Source organism: Mobula birostris, chromosome 11 (assembly GCF_030028105.1).
Source record: "Mobula birostris isolate sMobBir1 chromosome 11, sMobBir1.hap1, whole genome shotgun sequence".
Lineage (NCBI taxonomy): Eukaryota > Metazoa > Chordata > Chondrichthyes > Myliobatiformes > Myliobatidae > Mobula > Mobula birostris.
The window spans coordinates 19,282,151-19,298,932 of NC_092380.1; the positions used below are offsets into that span (position 1 = coordinate 19,282,151).

At 46.4% G+C, this 16,782-nt stretch overlaps 1 protein-coding gene across 1 annotated transcript in view; it reads right to left on the reverse strand.

Moving 5' to 3' along the window:
* Positions 1-14,798, reverse strand: part of xrcc6 (X-ray repair complementing defective repair in Chinese hamster cells 6) — a 30,828-nt gene extending 16,030 nt beyond the window's left edge. The window contains exons 1-6 of the mRNA XM_072271844.1: positions 14,731-14,798; positions 11,120-11,217; positions 10,851-10,963; positions 8,291-8,429; positions 4,778-5,032; positions 994-1,177 (exon numbers count right to left, since the gene is read on the reverse strand). Of these exons, the coding sequence (XP_072127945.1) occupies positions 994-1,177; positions 4,778-5,032; positions 8,291-8,429; positions 10,851-10,963; positions 11,120-11,189 (761 nt within the window). The 5' untranslated portion in view covers positions 11,190-11,217; positions 14,731-14,798. The remainder of the gene's footprint in view (positions 1-993; positions 1,178-4,777; positions 5,033-8,290; positions 8,430-10,850; positions 10,964-11,119; positions 11,218-14,730) is intronic.
* Between the last annotated feature and the right edge of the window lie 1,984 nt (positions 14,799-16,782).

The window sequence follows — 16,782 nt, forward strand, 5'->3', positions numbered from 1 at the left end:
ATAGCTGCCGCAGCTGGGTGCCTGAGGCAGGGAAAGTGGGTATGCGCTACCTCAAACTAACAGACTACAAATGATGACAGCTTAGTAATGAGGGGTTAGACTGAGAGCACCTCTTCTATCTCTGTTGAGATGCATGTAAAAGATCCACTCTCCTGCTGTTACCCTCTCACCCCTTCTCTTCTCCTTCTTTACCCACACGACCTGACCATTACCTTCCACTGGTTCTCCTCCTTCTTCCTTTTATTCCTTAGTCCTATCAGATTCCTCCTTCTTCAGCCCTTTACCACTTCCACCTATCATCTCCCAGCTTCTTAAATCATTGCCTCCTCTCACCTGGTCTCACCTATCACCTGCCACTTTGTACTCCCCCCCCCCCCCCCCAACTTCTTATGCTGGTTCCTTTCCAGTCCCGATGAAGGGCATTTGCCCAGATTCCCTCCAAAGATGCTGCTGACTTGCTGAGTTCCTCCAGCATTTGTGTGTGCTTGCTCAGTTTCCAGCATCTGCAGAATCTCCTTTGTCTATGAGAACAGAGAACCTACCTGTTCCTCAGGCAGGCTGAGGCTCTGAAATGTAGTTTTTATGCTGTTCTACTGGGATCCAAAATTATGTGAGCTATAGAGAGGGTAAATGCAAGCAGCCTTTCTCCACTGAGTTGGGCAAGACTACAAATAGAGGTCATAGGTTAAGGGTGAAAGGTGACATTTTAAAGGGCAACATGAGGGGGAACTTCTTCATTTCGAGGGTGGTGAGAGGTGGAATGAGCTGCTAACACAAGTGGTGGAAGCGGGGTCAATTTCAACACTTAAGAGAGATTTGGAATAAGTACATGGATGGGAGGGGACTTTGGTCTGGGTGCAGGTCGATGGGACTAGGCAGATTAATGGTTTGGCACAGATGAGATGGGCCAAAGGGCCTGTATCTGTGCCATTGTGTTCTATGATTCTTTAAATGTTTTATGAATCAGAAGATGCTAATCTTGTGATGGCTGACCTGGTAAGCGCTCGTTTCCTGTGGTCCTTGGCCCTGACTTTCTGAAGCAGGTCATCTAGTTTGGCTGATTCCTTGACCTGCAGGCCCAGCTCGTCATCCTCCGACAGGCTCACAATGTCGCAGTAAAAGAGAGAGATATCAAACCCACCAGCCTTCTTCAGGTGCATTAGGTCAAGGATAATACCTAAACACAGACACAGAAAATCCATTCACAACAGCAATTAACAGCTACTTCGGTCAGCTCTGTATATATAAAATGTGGAAAGAAATCAGCAGTTTCTCACCACCTCCTCCCAAATTTTTATAACACCTCTCTCACTCATGTGCCCAACAACTTCCCTTTTGATTCTTTTGCCACTCACCAAAAGCCTTGGGAAAAAGAGGTGTTCCCATTTCACAGTTAGAATACTCTGCATTGTACATCTATAGATGTTTACCTTAACTATGCCCCCCCATGACTTTATAAACCTCTGCAAGGTCACTCCTCGGCCTCCTTCACTCCAGGAACGAATGTCCAGTCTGTCTGTCCTCTCCTTACAACTGAAACCTTCCAGGTCCAGTAGCATCCTCGTAAGTCTTTTCTGATTGCTTTCCAGCTTAATGCTATCCTTCCTATAGCTTGGTGACCAAAGATGCACACACTCCAAATCTGGTCTCAACAATGACTTGTATCTTTGCAACATGACATCCCAACTCTAGTACTCAAAGCCCAGAGTGATGAAGGCAAGATTCTGGACCAGTTTCCTCTGTGAATCCAGGCAGCTGAAGCATTGTGCTTAGCTGAAGTTCCCCCTTTAGGAATAGTGTGCTGTCTGGGTCTACACACGCCTTAATGTGATACGCAATTATCAAACAGATGCAAACTCTCAAACCCACCCTCCTCCCTCCAAAGCTTTGAGTCCTTTCAGCCTCTGCAACCCTATGGGATCTGTATGTACAACAGGGGGCTGCTTCAATGCACTGTCCCTCCGTGTATACGACATGAGATTATGTTCCTGCACTGATCAAAACTTGCCCTCCACAGCCACTCTAGTCTTCACTGGTCCCCTACTGATGGCCATATTTCCAGCTGACTTGTCCACAGGCTTTATGACATTGCATCACAGCCAGGGTTGGGAGCTCCAATGCACAGGACCGCAAAAGGTTACAGAGCCGAGAGAGTGGAGAGAGTTGATGGGAATGTGGAAAGAATACAATGGACAGTGTAGGACTGGTGCAAATGGGTGGCTGGTAGCAGGGACAAATACAACAGGCTGAAGGGCCCCGCTGAACTGTCTGACTCAATGGCATTCCCCTGGTGTGAGGAGAAATCACTGAGCAGGACTTCAGTGGTAACAGGACCACTCATCATCCCAGACATGAATGACTAAAAGTTTGTAAATTTTTAATGGGTACAGGTCTCCCCATCATCAGGAACATCTAACGCCTCATGAAGGTGACATTTATCATCAGGGAGGAGGTACATGAAGACCCATACCTCAAGGTTGAACTACTTCTTCCCCACTGCCATCAGGTTCTTCAAACAACCTTAAAAAACCCAATTCGACTTCAGACTTTCTCTCTCTCAACTTGCACTAATGTTATTTTTTGTGTTGCTGAGCAAGTTGCGTGTAATTTATGTTAATTTAATTTTATGTTGGTTCCTTAAGGTCGTTATGGCCGGGGCAGTTAGTGGAGATAAGCTCCCGCTAACCTATTAAATGTTCCCAATGGCATGCAATTCAAATAGTGTCTAACAAGTCCAGTTCCTGGCCTTTACGCGTGGCTTAGCCACCAAGCCCGGTGGAACCAATTCTACTGACAGGAGAAGGGGCAAAGGTGGGTTACTGGCGCCTTAAAATCAGTCACTTCAGGCAGATGGGGCTCGTCAGCCGAGGTTGGCAGCTCATCTAGGAGAAGGAAATCTCTGATCTCAAACCTCTGCTGCCTTGCGGCTATACCCACTCATGGGGGGGGGGGGGGAGGCTTTGGGAGTAAACCCCAAAGAAAAAATCTGGAGCAGGAGTCCCTAAAGCTGAGTTCAATGCTGACTGGGAACCCCTGTGAAACTGCTCGTATGGAACTGTATCAATCTCTGCCATTCCTTTGGATTTATCAGATGCATGGAGAGAGGAGCTTGCTACGTGGGCAACAGTTTGCTCTCCATATTGTAGTTATGGTCAAGCCAGAGCAACCGAGGTCTCAATAAGTCTATGTTAACTTTATTTTTCACATCTGCAATGTACTGTGTTCCTGATATAAAAAGCTAATTTTCATCGTATTTATACCCTATGAATGTATACCCAAGACAATAAACTTGAACCTAAAACTCTGTTAAACCCCATCCCTTTATCTCCCCCTCTATTCATTAGTTAAATCTAATTTTTCAGCAAAATTCTGGACAAGAATCTTAATTCTTTCCATGACTCAGTGACATTGGTGACACTGCCCTACTGTGTTTTGCAATATTTAGCTAAGTACTACTGTATAAATAATGGGGAAGGGGAACTGAAAACTAGAGAGAGTTTAAGAGTTTCAAATGGAGCCCAGAGATAACTTCTTCATGCAGAGGATAATGACGACCTATCTGTTGAAGTGATTGAGGAAGGCAAGATAACGACATTCAGAAGACATTTGGGTAAGTACACGGATAGGAGGGATTGAGGGCGATTTTGGTTAAACATTGGCAAATAGAACCAGTTTAGTGGGTGTCATGGTCATGGATAAGTTGGGTGAAAGGGCCTGGTTCCATACCCTATGACTAATGCTGTGTAACACTGTACAGTATGCCTCATTGTACAACTGCATGGTTCAGTGGCAGAGAAATAGTATCACATACACGTCACTGAGTCTGTCCCAACAGTGGCTCCCAGTGTTACACCCATGACGCTGTGGCGAGGCACAGCTCATATGCCATCTTTAAATTTGCTGACGACATGACTATAGTTGGCAGAATTTCAGATGGCAACGAGAAGGCGTACAGGAGCAAAGTAGATCAGCTGGTTGAGTGGCATTGCGGCAACAACCTTGCACTCATGATCAGTAAGACCAAAGAATTGATAGTGGACTTCAGAAAGGTTAAGACGAGGGAACGCACAACAGTTCTCCTCAAGGGATCAGAAGTGGAGAGAGTGAGCAATTTCAAGTTCTGAGGATCTATCCTGGGCCCAGCATATTGATATAGTTACAATTCAGTTACAACATATCGATGCAGTTTCAAAGTTATGACAGCGACTACATTTCTTTAGGAGTTTCAGGAGAATTGTATGTCACCAAAGACACTGCCAAATCTCTACATATGTACTATGGAGAGCACTCTAACTGGTTGCATCACTGTCCGGTATGGAGAGGCCTTTGCACAGGATCGGAAGAGGCCGCAGAAAATTATAAACTCAGTCAGCCCCGTCATGGGCACGAACCTCCTCAGCATCCAGGATATCTTCAACAGTGATGCCTCAGAAAGACAGCATCCATCATTAAAGACCCTCATCGCCCAGGTCAAGCCCCCTGCTCATTGTTACCATCAGGAAGGAGGCACAGGGGCCTGAAGGCACACACCTAACGATTCAGGAACAGCCTCTTCCCCTCTGCCATCAGATTTCTGAATGGACACTGAACCCATGAATACTATCTCACTACTTTTTTTCCTCTTTTTGAATTTAACTTTTTAATATACAAGTACACTTCTTACTGTAATGTACAGTCTTTATTATGTATTGCTGCTGCAAAACAACAAATTCAATGATACATGCTGGTGATAGTAAACCTGATTCTGATTCGGATTTGGTAACGGTAGCCCACCCACCTGTCTCTCGGAGATCACTGGCCTTGGTTCTGGCCATGCGTGCTTTGGAGCTGTCAGCAGCGTGAGGGTCGTCATTGTTAGTGAACAACATGATGCGCTTGTGGCTCAGCTTAAGCCTGATGTCACTGAAGAGATTGGAGCAGACCCACAGTGCATCACTCAGAGAGACGTCTCTGCTGTGGCCCAACTCATTCTTGAAGAGCTGGTAGCCTCTCTCCCCTTGGTACTTGTCCATTTCCAGCACCCGCTTAGCACCTGTGTCCAGAGAGAGGCAGATGCTTTATAACATCAGTCTGGAATACGGCACCAGAAAATGGTTTACAGTACTGAAAGTAGGTTACTTAGTTATAAAATACAAGACAGCTGGGGATTTGGGATTACGACTCCAGAAACAACATGCAATCTGCTGGAGGAACTCAGCGGACTGAACACCATCTGTTAGGGAGTTAGATCGAAACACGGAAACGTTGGTAATTCCTCTCCCCCCACAGATGCTGCTCGACTCACCGAGTTCCTCCTGTGGATTGTGTATTGCTCCAGATGTAAGCATCTGCACAGTCTTTTGCACCTCCAAGATTTCCCAAACTTGCTCCACGTACCACCTCCTGGTCAGAGCAAGCAACTACAGCATTAAACATCGTACTTCCCTGCATCTTCACCCCAATCGTTCATTCCATACTCTGCCAAGCTATTTTTGCTCTTTGTTGACAGTCACTTGGGATTCAGGGTGACATTCCCACTCCACTCTGAGGTAGGGCACCGATGTGAGGCGCACAGATTTTCCCAGTTAGGGCAGCAGGTGCTTAATGAGCAGGCAGGGCACTCCTTCCGCAGTTAAGGTGAGGTGTCGTCATACTCCAAATACATGGACAACAGGATCTCCATGTCATCCACAATGCTCCTGCTCTACTTGGAGTTACTGAAGATGTCGTAATTGCCCTTCCCCCCACCCCCCAGGAGGTTTTGAGATCATCCAGGTTTTTTTCCTTGTTCCACTGGGTAACTTCATCCCATCACAGAGCTTCGTGCGTATAACACAGTCTGATCAACAAAATCATCAGAGTGCTACGAGGCCTTCAGTGCTGAGGGTGTTATCCTGGAAAAGGACACAGAATGGTCCGCTTACCCTGCCAGCAGATTTGGAAGTACCTTTCCAGTGCTTTGAGGCACTTGGTGTGTGATGCCCAAATCCCAGACCCCTGCAGGATGGCAGAGATCACTGCTGCCCGGTTGGCGGCGAGTTTTTGCCAGGTTTGAGATCTTCACCTTCAGGTGGGCAAAATATGTACAAACATACTTGCTGACAAATTTCACTTTAAGAGGAGACTCTGGAGTTATGGAATGTGGTGCATATTTTCCAGGGTCCTACCACATTCCAGGGGAGAGGAAGCTTGCCAGATACGACGAACTGGTCAGTAACTTTCGGGAGGCAGGGATGGAAGGCAGAGTTCATGCCCGTTGAAGTGGGCTTCACTGGACAGTCTCTTCACAGAGCCCTCAGTGCATCGGGCATCGCTGGTACAAGGTGGCAGAGAGCCATCAGCAACATTACTGAGGCAGCAGAGGAAGCCTCGAGATGGCTCTGAATGAAGACAGCAAGTCCACGGGGATCAGCAGCACACACTACCTGAACCCAAGTCATCGGCTGGATCAACCACGGCTGGGTCGCCTGGGTGAGAGTGTCTGACATTGAAAAACCCAAAACACCTGATGACCCCAGGTTACATCACTGATGACCTGTTCAGAACCTCGTGAGATGTATTCTTCAAAAAAAAAAATGCAGAATACCTCAATTATTAAAAATACTTCTCTGAAATGTTGTTTAATTTGTCCACAGTTCAGCCATGTTTTTGAAGTCTGTTCTATAAGTTAGGTAGAGCCTTAGCAGAAGATTGAATCGTAAATATGAAATACATTAATTACAGTGATACAATGGCAGAATATTATAAATAACCCACTGCTTTACTGCAGATGAGTTTATCCATTAATATGATGAGGAAGTACAAATATAAGACTTGAAAATGTTCCATATTTCCAAAGCACCAGAAATATCATAAAGACATAGTGGTTTAAGCTATAGTACACAAGGACAGGATAGGGTGACAGAGAAGCAGTACATGCTCATCAGTCGACATAGCTGCTAAAACAAGATTCATCATCCTTATGTGCCATGTTGAATGATGTGGGTGATCATGGTTTTCTATCTGTCTTTAATCTGCTAATAAGCTCTTATTCTTTTTTCTATCCATGACTATGATTGCTCTTGGCAAAAATTTTCTACAAAAGTGGTTTGCCATTTCCTTCCTCTGGGCAATGTGTTTACAAGACGGGTGACCCCAACCATTGTCAATACTCTTCCGAGACTGTCTGCCTGTTGTCAGTGGTCACATAACCAGGACTTGTGATACGCACCAGTTGCTCGTACGACCATCCACCACCTGCTCCCACGGCTTCAGGTGACCCTGACTGGGGGTAGGGGGCTGAGCAGGTGCTACACCTTGCCCAAGGATGATCTGCCGGCTAGCCTTACACCTCCTTTGGTAGAGATCTATTTCCGCCCCGCCATCTGAAAGAAAACTAAATGAGTTAGAGAGGGCAGAGAAAGGTCTTCACACAAGGAATTGTGAGCAGGTGGAAGTGTTGGGATTGAGACAGATTCTGCACCAGCTTTCAGCAGCGAGTTGGTAAATATAAATGATAAGTGAAGAAGTACGGAGGAGGAGAGCGGTAAATGTGAGCCACGCAAAGGCAACTTGAAAACAATTGCATTGATTAAGCATCTCAGGGTATCTCAAATCTTTTGTCCTTCAGATGTGGAGAGGATCCAATTTCTGAACAGTCATTGAACCCATGAACACTATCTCACTATTTAAAAACAAAATTTTGCATTACTTATCCAATTTACTTAATATATATAATATATTCAATATATATATACTTACTATAATTGACAGTTTTTCTCTATTATTATGTATTGCATTGTTCTGCAGAGTGAACAAATTTCACGACCTATTAAACCTGATTCTGAATCTGACGTTTCTGATAGTGCGGGACTCTAGGACCAGCGGGCACACACAGCCTTGGGATACAAGGACATCCCTTAAACAGAGAGAGATGAGGATGATTTTCTTTAACCAGAGGGTGGTGAATCTGTGGAATTCATTGCGGAGGCCAAGTCACTGGGCATATTTAAAATGGAGTGTGATAGGTACTTAGTTAGTAAAGGGCGTTAAAGGTTATGGGAAGAAGGCAGGAGATTGGGGAAGAGAAGGATAATAAATCAGCCATGATGAAAGGGTAGAGCAGACTTGATGGTCATAATGGCCTAATTCTGAACCTACTGTAGGCTTATGGTCTTTTTACAGCCAATGCAGACCCCTATCCCTCAACTAACATGAATAGACTTCTTGGTTGTAATTGCTATTTTATTTGTGAGATCTTGCATTGGACTGATTTATGCAGCAGGCAGACACCCCATACCCGAGTTCACACTGATCTGGTAGATAAACCTACCTGGAGTGTCCAGGTCATGCAGCACATAAACATGCCTGAAGTCAACGGAGTTCTTGTGCTCTCGAGTCCCAAAGAAGACAACGGCCAGGAGGTCACGGTCACTGCTGATGATTTTGCTGGTATAAACTTTGTGAACACACTGCAGGCAGACAGGGTCAAATCAGTCATCGACAAAAACCATTCGGTGCAGTTAGTGCTTCGGGAAAGTGCCTGGATCACAATTGGAAGGAGATCACTCCTTCTGTCTGTGGCAACTCATAGGATAAACCGTCCAATATTAGATTGTAACACATATACAAAATGCCCTCGAGAGCAGCTTGGTAGGAATGGAAAGAGGCCATTCATCTCCTCCAGCCTGTTCTATCATTTTGTAACAAAAAGTCTGATCTGTATTTTAACTTCATCCTGCCACTGTTTGTTCCAACTTCTCAACTGTCCTAGCCCCACCAGCCATCAGGGTTCTTGTCTGTCATCACCCCAGCTTGCCTAGCTCTGATTTTAAGGTTACTCCCCCTTGTTCTGGACTCCTCCACAAGGCTAAAATAACACACCATAGAGTCATTGTCATAGAGCAGTGGTCCCCAACCACTGGGCCGCGGACCGGTGCCGGGCCGCAAAGCATGCGCTACCGGGCCGCGAGGAAACGATATGATTTGGCGGTATGAGTCAGCTGCACCTTTCCTCATTCCCTGTCACACCCACTGTTGAGCTTGAACGCACGCGAGGTCATTACCCGCGCATCATCTGTGTCAGTGCGGGAAGATCAACTCCTTGAGCTTGCAAATGACGGCAGGCCGAAAAGTACGTTTGACATAACATCTCTAACAGCATTCTTGATCAAAGTTAAGGCTAAATATCCTGAGATAGCCACGAAAGCACTGAAAACGTTGCTTCCATTTCCAACATATCTCTGCAATGAATGCAACGAAAACCAAATTGCGGAATAGACTGGACATAAGGAATCCCCTTCGAGTATCGCTGTCTCCCATCACCCCTCGATGGCACCGTCTTGTTGCAGAGAAACAAGCCCAGGGCTCCCACTGATTCAGCGATATTGGTGTGTTGCAATGATTTTATATGTTCATACGGGGAAAATATGTGCTGTGTGTTTAATATCCAAACATTACTTAAAATGTTATGATGCTATTGACTTATAGGTGACTTATACAGTAATTGACTTATCCATGCGAGGAAAATATGCGCTGTGTGTTTAATACTATATTCGTTAGATAATCCCTTTTAGAAATGAAATTGAGTGTATTAGCCACTGAAAAGTGACTTATAGTTGACTGATCTTCTATATTCCGGTCATGATTAACACCACCCCCCCGCCCCCGAACAGAATCGCCAAAAACGATTTGTAGAAAAAAAATCGGCACATACACGCATGCGCACACAGGTGCCCGCGCAAGGCCTCATGGTAATTGTGGTCTCAGAGTAAACAGAACGTACTTGACGGTTACTCTTGTCCGTTGGCAACCCTACCCCCCCCCCCGGGTCGGTCGGTCCGCCAGAATATTGTCAATAATAAACCAGTCCGCAGTGCAAAAAAGTTTGGGGACCCCTGTCATAGAGTACTATAGCACAGAACCAGGCCCTCTGGCACATTTAGTCTGTGCCGATCTGATCTTTTGCCTAGTCCCATCTGGCAGTGCCCAGACCATATCCCTCCATAACCCTCCCATCCCTGCAGCTACCCAAATTTCTCTGAAATGTTACAAATGAACCTGCATCTACCACTTCCGCTGGCAGCTCGCTCCACACCAGTGCCACCTTCCGAGTGAAGAAGTTTTCCCTCAGATTCTCCTAAATGTTTCACCTTTCACCCTAAACCCATGACCTCTAGTGGTGGTCTCACCCAACCTGAGGGGGAAAAGCCTGCTTACATTCACCCTATGTCCTGACCCCACCCCACTCGATGGTCAGAGCATGATCGCATGCAGGCTTGCGTCTCTTTTGCCCACCACAGAAAGCATCAGTCTGCTGTGGGAGCTGCCCTTTTATAAGAAGATAAGAAATAGGAGCAGGAGTCAGCCATCTGGCCTGTCGAGCCTGCTCCGCCATTCAATAAGTTCATGGCTGACCTGGCCATGGACTCATCTTCACCTATCTACCTTTTCCCCATAACCCTTAATTCCCCTACTATGCAGAAATCTATCCAATCTTGTCTTAAATATATTTACTGATGTAGCCTCCACTGCTTCATTGGGCAGAGAATTCCACAGGTTCACCGCTCTCTGGGAAAAACAGTTCCTCCTCATCTCTGTCCTAAATCCACTCCCCCGAATCTTGAGGCTACGTCCCCTAGTTCCAGTCTCACCCACCAGTGGAAACAACTTTCCTGCCTCCATCTTATCTATCCCTTTCAAAATTTAATATGTTTCTATAAGATCTCCTCCCTTCCTTCTGAAGCCCCGCGAGCACAGCACAGCCAAACTCAATCTCTCATCATAGTCTAATTCACATTCATCCCACTTCAGCTCACAGCCTTTGGATTCGTGCTTCTGTATCTGGGAAAGTTGAGGGGATAGTCAGAGAGTACAACAAACACCCCTCTCACCTGAATGGTCATATCAAATGGTGAAATCTTTGTTTCACTGTCCTCTTCAAACATAGTTTCTGAGGCATCAATTAGGAAGATTAAACTGTCCCTTCCTGTGAACTTGAATTCCTCTGAAAGGAGAGCAAACACATTGCAGTCATTAGGGCTGGTGAACACATTTCAGGTGGTTGCTATGATCATTGACTAGCGTGTAAGAGCTGTTCCGCTATGTGGCTGCTATACTGGAGAGCCATCTGCGACTGCAGGGACGTGGGCCCTGGCTGTACCTTCGTTCTCCTCGGCCTCATCCTGATCCTCCTCGTCCTCATTGGGATAGTGCGAGCGCCAGTCCGACATGTCCACTGCAGGGGAGCCGCTGGCTGTCCTGTCGGGTAGAAGAAGCACTGTGAGAGTCCGGCGACAATTCTCAGGGCTACCTCCCTCAATGGTAACGGGTCACCTGAGAAACAAGTAACGTTTCACAAAAAAAAGTGCATTTGCTTCTCCTTTGCAGTTCTAAAATTCCTGCATTTCTAAAGTTTCTTTCCCAAGGATAGAAGACCTGACAGTTCCCAGGTCAGAAATAATTGGAAAATGTGTAACTGGGTTGGTTGATGGATGGGTTGAGTTGTCCTCTGACCTTGACCATTTACTTGCAAACATTTCGTCACCACGCAGGGAGAAGTCGTCAGTGCCCTGTTGATTGTGGTGCGTCCTCCGAGTGCTTGGCCTGTAAACAAATGTGCAGACTTCGATCCTATTTATGAGCTGATGCGGGCAAAATTCCTCCCCACGTCACAAATGAGTTTCCGAAATGGCAACCGATCAGCTGATTGACAAGTATAGAAGGACCAAGCATTGAGAGGACACACTACAATTTACAGCGCACTGATGACGTCTCTTTGTATGGTGATGAAACGCTTGCAAATAAATTGCCAAAATCGGAGAACAACTCAGCCCAACCAGTTCCCAGATCATATCTGTACTGCTTTCAATCTCCGTGACCTGTCTGAAGGCTGATTTATACTTGTGCGACAAATGTACGCCATAGGTACCACGTACTCTACGCCGTAGGGTGATGTGCACCTCCCCAAAAAATGTAACTCACGTGTTGCGGTGATGCGGCCCGCAACAACTGTGATTGGTCCGCTTGGTAGCGTCGCATTTCCGGTTGCTTTTCTCCGCCGTGTCCGTACACTGATGCGAAATAAATGGTTGGAGACGATGAACCAAATCTTCAAATCCACCTGCCGACATCCGAAAATATTTGAAATGCATTTCCTTGTCCATGTCTCTCACGAAGAAACTCAACACAGCGGCATAGAAACCCCACCGCCAACTAGCGTTTTGGCGGTGAATTGCAGAGCGACGCAGACACAACTATGCATGCTCGCTACGGCGTACGGCTAGGCAAAAGTATAAATCAGGCCTACGGCGTAGCCTGTACGCACAAGTATAAATCAGCCTTGACCCTGATCTCACATCAAGGCCACTCCTTTCCTGCTCATCTGCCTTTGACACTTTTGGACTTGACTATTGCAGCAATCATTCTACCTTCCCTACACCAACTGACAATGACAGTTTACCTTCCTGCCCTACCACAGTGACTGAGCTTTGGGACTGGCAGCAGAGAAACCTGTCTGCTGGTTCAGTAAGCTGGCCACTGCGCAAGCACACTCAGTGGCCACTTTATTAAGTACAGGAGTAGTCCCCGCTGCTCTTCAAAGTGCTGTGTGTTCAGAGCCGCTCGTCTGCACGGCACTGCTGTACACATGGTTGTTTGAGTCACCGCTGCCTTCCTGTCAGCTTGAACCAGTCTGCCCATTCTCCCCTGTCCTCTCTCACTAACAAGGCATCTTTGCCCAAAGAACTGCCGCTCACTGGCTGCTTTTTTGCTTTTCAGGCCATTCTCTGTAAACTCAAGAGATTGTTGGGCGTGAAAATCGCAGGGGATCAGCAGTTCCTGAGGTATTCAAACCACTCTGTATGGCACCAACAATTACTCCACAGTCAAAATCACTTTGTTCAGATTTCTTCTCCATTCTGATGTTTGGCTGAACAACTGAATCTCTTGATCATGCCCCTGCATGCTTTAATACATTGAGCTGCTGTCACGACTGGCTAATTAGATATTTGCACTAACGGGCAGGTACACAGCTGTACCTAATAAAGGGAACTCTGAGTGGATACCTTTTACAGGTGAGTTTGGAAGGCAGAGAGCAGGATGGTTGGTTGACTGCAGATCACACAAAGCAGGCTCGTGTTTCCAAGAACTTAAGTTTAGAGGCAATTTGACTGACGTTTTCAAGGAGAAACGACGGGGCAAATAGATTAAAACTTTCCTCACTAACAGTAAGAATCTTAAAAAAAACAGAGCAAGGTTTGTACAGAGTGAGATAAACAAGCATTTCTACATACAAAGGTGGTAGGAATTTGGGATGCTATCCATATTGCAGGGGTTCCCAACCTGGGGTACACAGACCCTTTGGTTAATGGTAGGGGTCCATGGCATATAAAAGGTTAGGAACCTCTACCATATTGGATGATTGATGCCTGGTGAATAGCAGGGAGAAGCTACAATCCCTGATTAGACCGTAAGACCTAGGAGCAGAATTAGGCCATTTGGCCTGTCGAGTCTGCTCTGCCATTCTATCATGGTTGATCCTTTTTTCCCCCTCCTCAGCTCCACTCCCCACCCTTCCCGCCATAACCTCTGATGCCATGGTCAATCAAGAACCTATCAATCTCTGCCTTAAATACACCCAACAACCTGGCCTCCATAGCTGCCTGTGGTAATAAATTCCACAAACTCACCACCCTATGGCTAAAGAAATTTCTCTGCATCTGTTTTAAATGGACATCTCTCTATCCAGAGGCTGTGCACTCTTGTCCTAGACTCCCCCACCATGGGAAACATCCTTTCCACATCTGTTCTGTCTAGGCCTTTCAACATTCGAAAGATTTCGATGAGATCCCCCTCCTCCTTCTGAATTCCAGCGATTACAGACCCAGAGCTGCCAAACGTTCCTCAGATGATAACCCTTTCATTCCTGAATCATCCCTGGGGTCCAACTTCTAAGCAAGTTTCAGGAAAAGTCATGATCCTAAGATTAAAGCTCGAGAAAGCAGCTGACAGGACAAAGGTGGAAATCTGCAACTCAGTTTACCATGATTGAATTAGTGATGGGGACTGATGAATTCAACCACTTACAATTAAGCCTTTTTTTTTCTTTATCTGTCATGAGATATGGATACCACCGGCAATGCTACCATCCCTAATGTCCCTGAACTGCACAGGCAGCTCACAATCAACCGCAACGAGAGTCACACAGAGGCCAGATTGTGGAAGGAAGGCCAGAATTAATCCCCGGTAGTCATTGGTGAATCAAATACCAATTAACAATACTGTTTATTCCAGTCAACACTTTTTGATCAATAGTTTGCTTCCTTGGATCCTCCACCTGGATCTTACTAAACAGCTACACCTGCTGGAGGGGCTAAATGGCCTTTTGCTGTTCCAAAACTACGCACCAGGTAGGTTTTCAATTATATAAAGTTGACGTGCTGTCCCTTTTAGGCGCAGCAAAGGCAGGATCATCACCATAACTTTATAATGGGCTCAGGACAGACGGCTTCGCCTTGCCAGGTAACAGGGACGCGGTCCCTTTAAGACGCTCACCCCTGATTACGTAACAATCCACCAATCAGAATCGCCATAGAGGGCACCCGGCCTATCAGAAGGAAGGCGGTCTCAAACAATGGATAAATGACAGAGGCCGAATAAACTACAAGTTGCCATTTGACGAATAAAGTACTGATCTGTTTTAACCGAGGCTCCCCGGAGTCCGCGGCGTAGTCCCCGCGTGGAGATCGCTCACGAACTCCCGTTCACACGTACCTCTCTCCGGTCCGGACCCGCAGTCGCGCGCTTACCGTCAGGTCCCGGGACCATCTGGTCTCGCGAGAGCCCCGATGCGCAGGCGCAAGCTTGGGAAGCAGGGGGTGGGGAGAGAGCGCCCTCTGTAGGTGGGAGGGTGAAGTGCGGGGAGGCCGGGGCAAAGGATGATGGCCCCCTTCTGGTAGAGCAGAGGTAATGTGGATACAAAGGGACGAACATTGAACTGATCCGTGTGATAGTCAGATGGTCGAGCAGCATCTATGTGTAATGCTGGAAGGGAAACATAGTGCGGTACAGAAACAGGCCCTACAGGCCACGACAAAACAAACAAAGTCCCCTATTCCTTGCATATACAACTTCAAGATTGCCATTTTCCAGTACACAAGGAGAACGAAATAATTGTTAAAAGGTTATTTTCTGGCTTCTAAAAGGGTGTTTGATTTTAGCTTCCCATGCACTTGTTTTTCTTGACTAAATTCACCACCTCTCTCAAAATCCAAGGTTCGCTAACCATGCCATCCTAGTGTTCCTTCTGACTGTCCTGTCCTTTAAATGCCCTCCATGTGTCCGAAATCAGCCGTCCACAACATCATAGTCCCAAGTACAAGCAGGAGAAAATGTAAGGACATGTTCGGCGTAGCCTCGTGGGCCTGTATTGCACTGTAGGTGTTTTATGTTTCTGTGTTTCTAAAATCTGCAGATGCTGGAAATCCAAGCAACTCGCATAAAATGTGTGATATACACACACACACACACACACACACACACACACACACACACACACACACACACACACACAGAGTATCATAGTTCCATCTACTGGGCCATGCTCTTAAGTTCATCACCATTACCCATAACAGTATGGAAAGTATTAAATGGTTTATTGTAATTTTTTAATTGCGAATAAAGTTCATTTTGTTAATTAGATAACAAATCTTGCTGATATTAGGATAAGCTCACTTCAATATGTTCTTTTGTGTCTGTAAACTTGCTCCTTGCCTGTTCTTGCTGGTCATGACATCTACCTTCCTCCCAGTCCATCCGTATTCTGGCCTGTGGCTCCCATTCCCCTGCCAAACTCAGTAGAGGAAACAGCTAACCCCTTAGTCGGGATATCAGATCCGCTCCAGTTAAGGCCTAGCCCGTTCCTGTTGTATAGGACATCCCTTCGCCAGAAGATCTCCAATGACCTAAGGACCTGAAGCACTAGTTCCTCAGCCACTCATTTATCTTTCTGTTCCTGCCCAGACTAGCATGTGGCCACTGGGGTGATCCAGAGATTGCAAGGATCAAGGTCCACTTCAGTCTCCTCTCTGACTCCCTATACTGTCTGTGCAGGACCTCTTCCCCCTTTCTACCTGCGTAAACGGTGCCCGTGTGCACCTCCACCTCTTGATGCTCACCCTCCCTTTCTGAGCGTGTCCTGCGGGCACTCTGAGATACCCTCGGTTCTGGAGCTAGGGTGGCAGCGCATCATCCTGACGACTCTTTTGCTGGCCCAGACCCTCCCCCGGAACTATCGAGTCTCATATCACTATTGTTCCACCTGAATCCACCCTCCTCCACTGAGCCTCAGTGCTACTGCTCTGCCTGCTGCTGCTGTACACCCAAGAGGTGATTAGATTAAATTATGAGGACACGCAGTCCTCTTTTATTGTCATTTAGTAATGCATGCATTAAGAAATGATACAATGTTTTTCCAGAATGATATCACAGAAACACATGACAAACCAAGACTGAAAAACTGACAAAAAACACATAATTATAACATATAGTTACAACAGTGCAAAGCAATACCGTAATTTGTTAAGAACAGACCATGGCACGGTAAAGTCTCAGAGTCTCTCGAAAGTCCCATCATCTCACACAGACGGTGAACCTCCAGCACCGCCAATTTGCCGATGCAGCATCCTGGAAGCATCCGACCATAGTCCGACTCCGAGTCCGTCCGAAAACTCCAAGCCTCCGACTAGCTTCCTGACACCGAGCACCGAGCACCATCTCTGCCGAGCGCCTCGACCCCAGCAACAGGCGATAGGCAAAGCCAAGGAT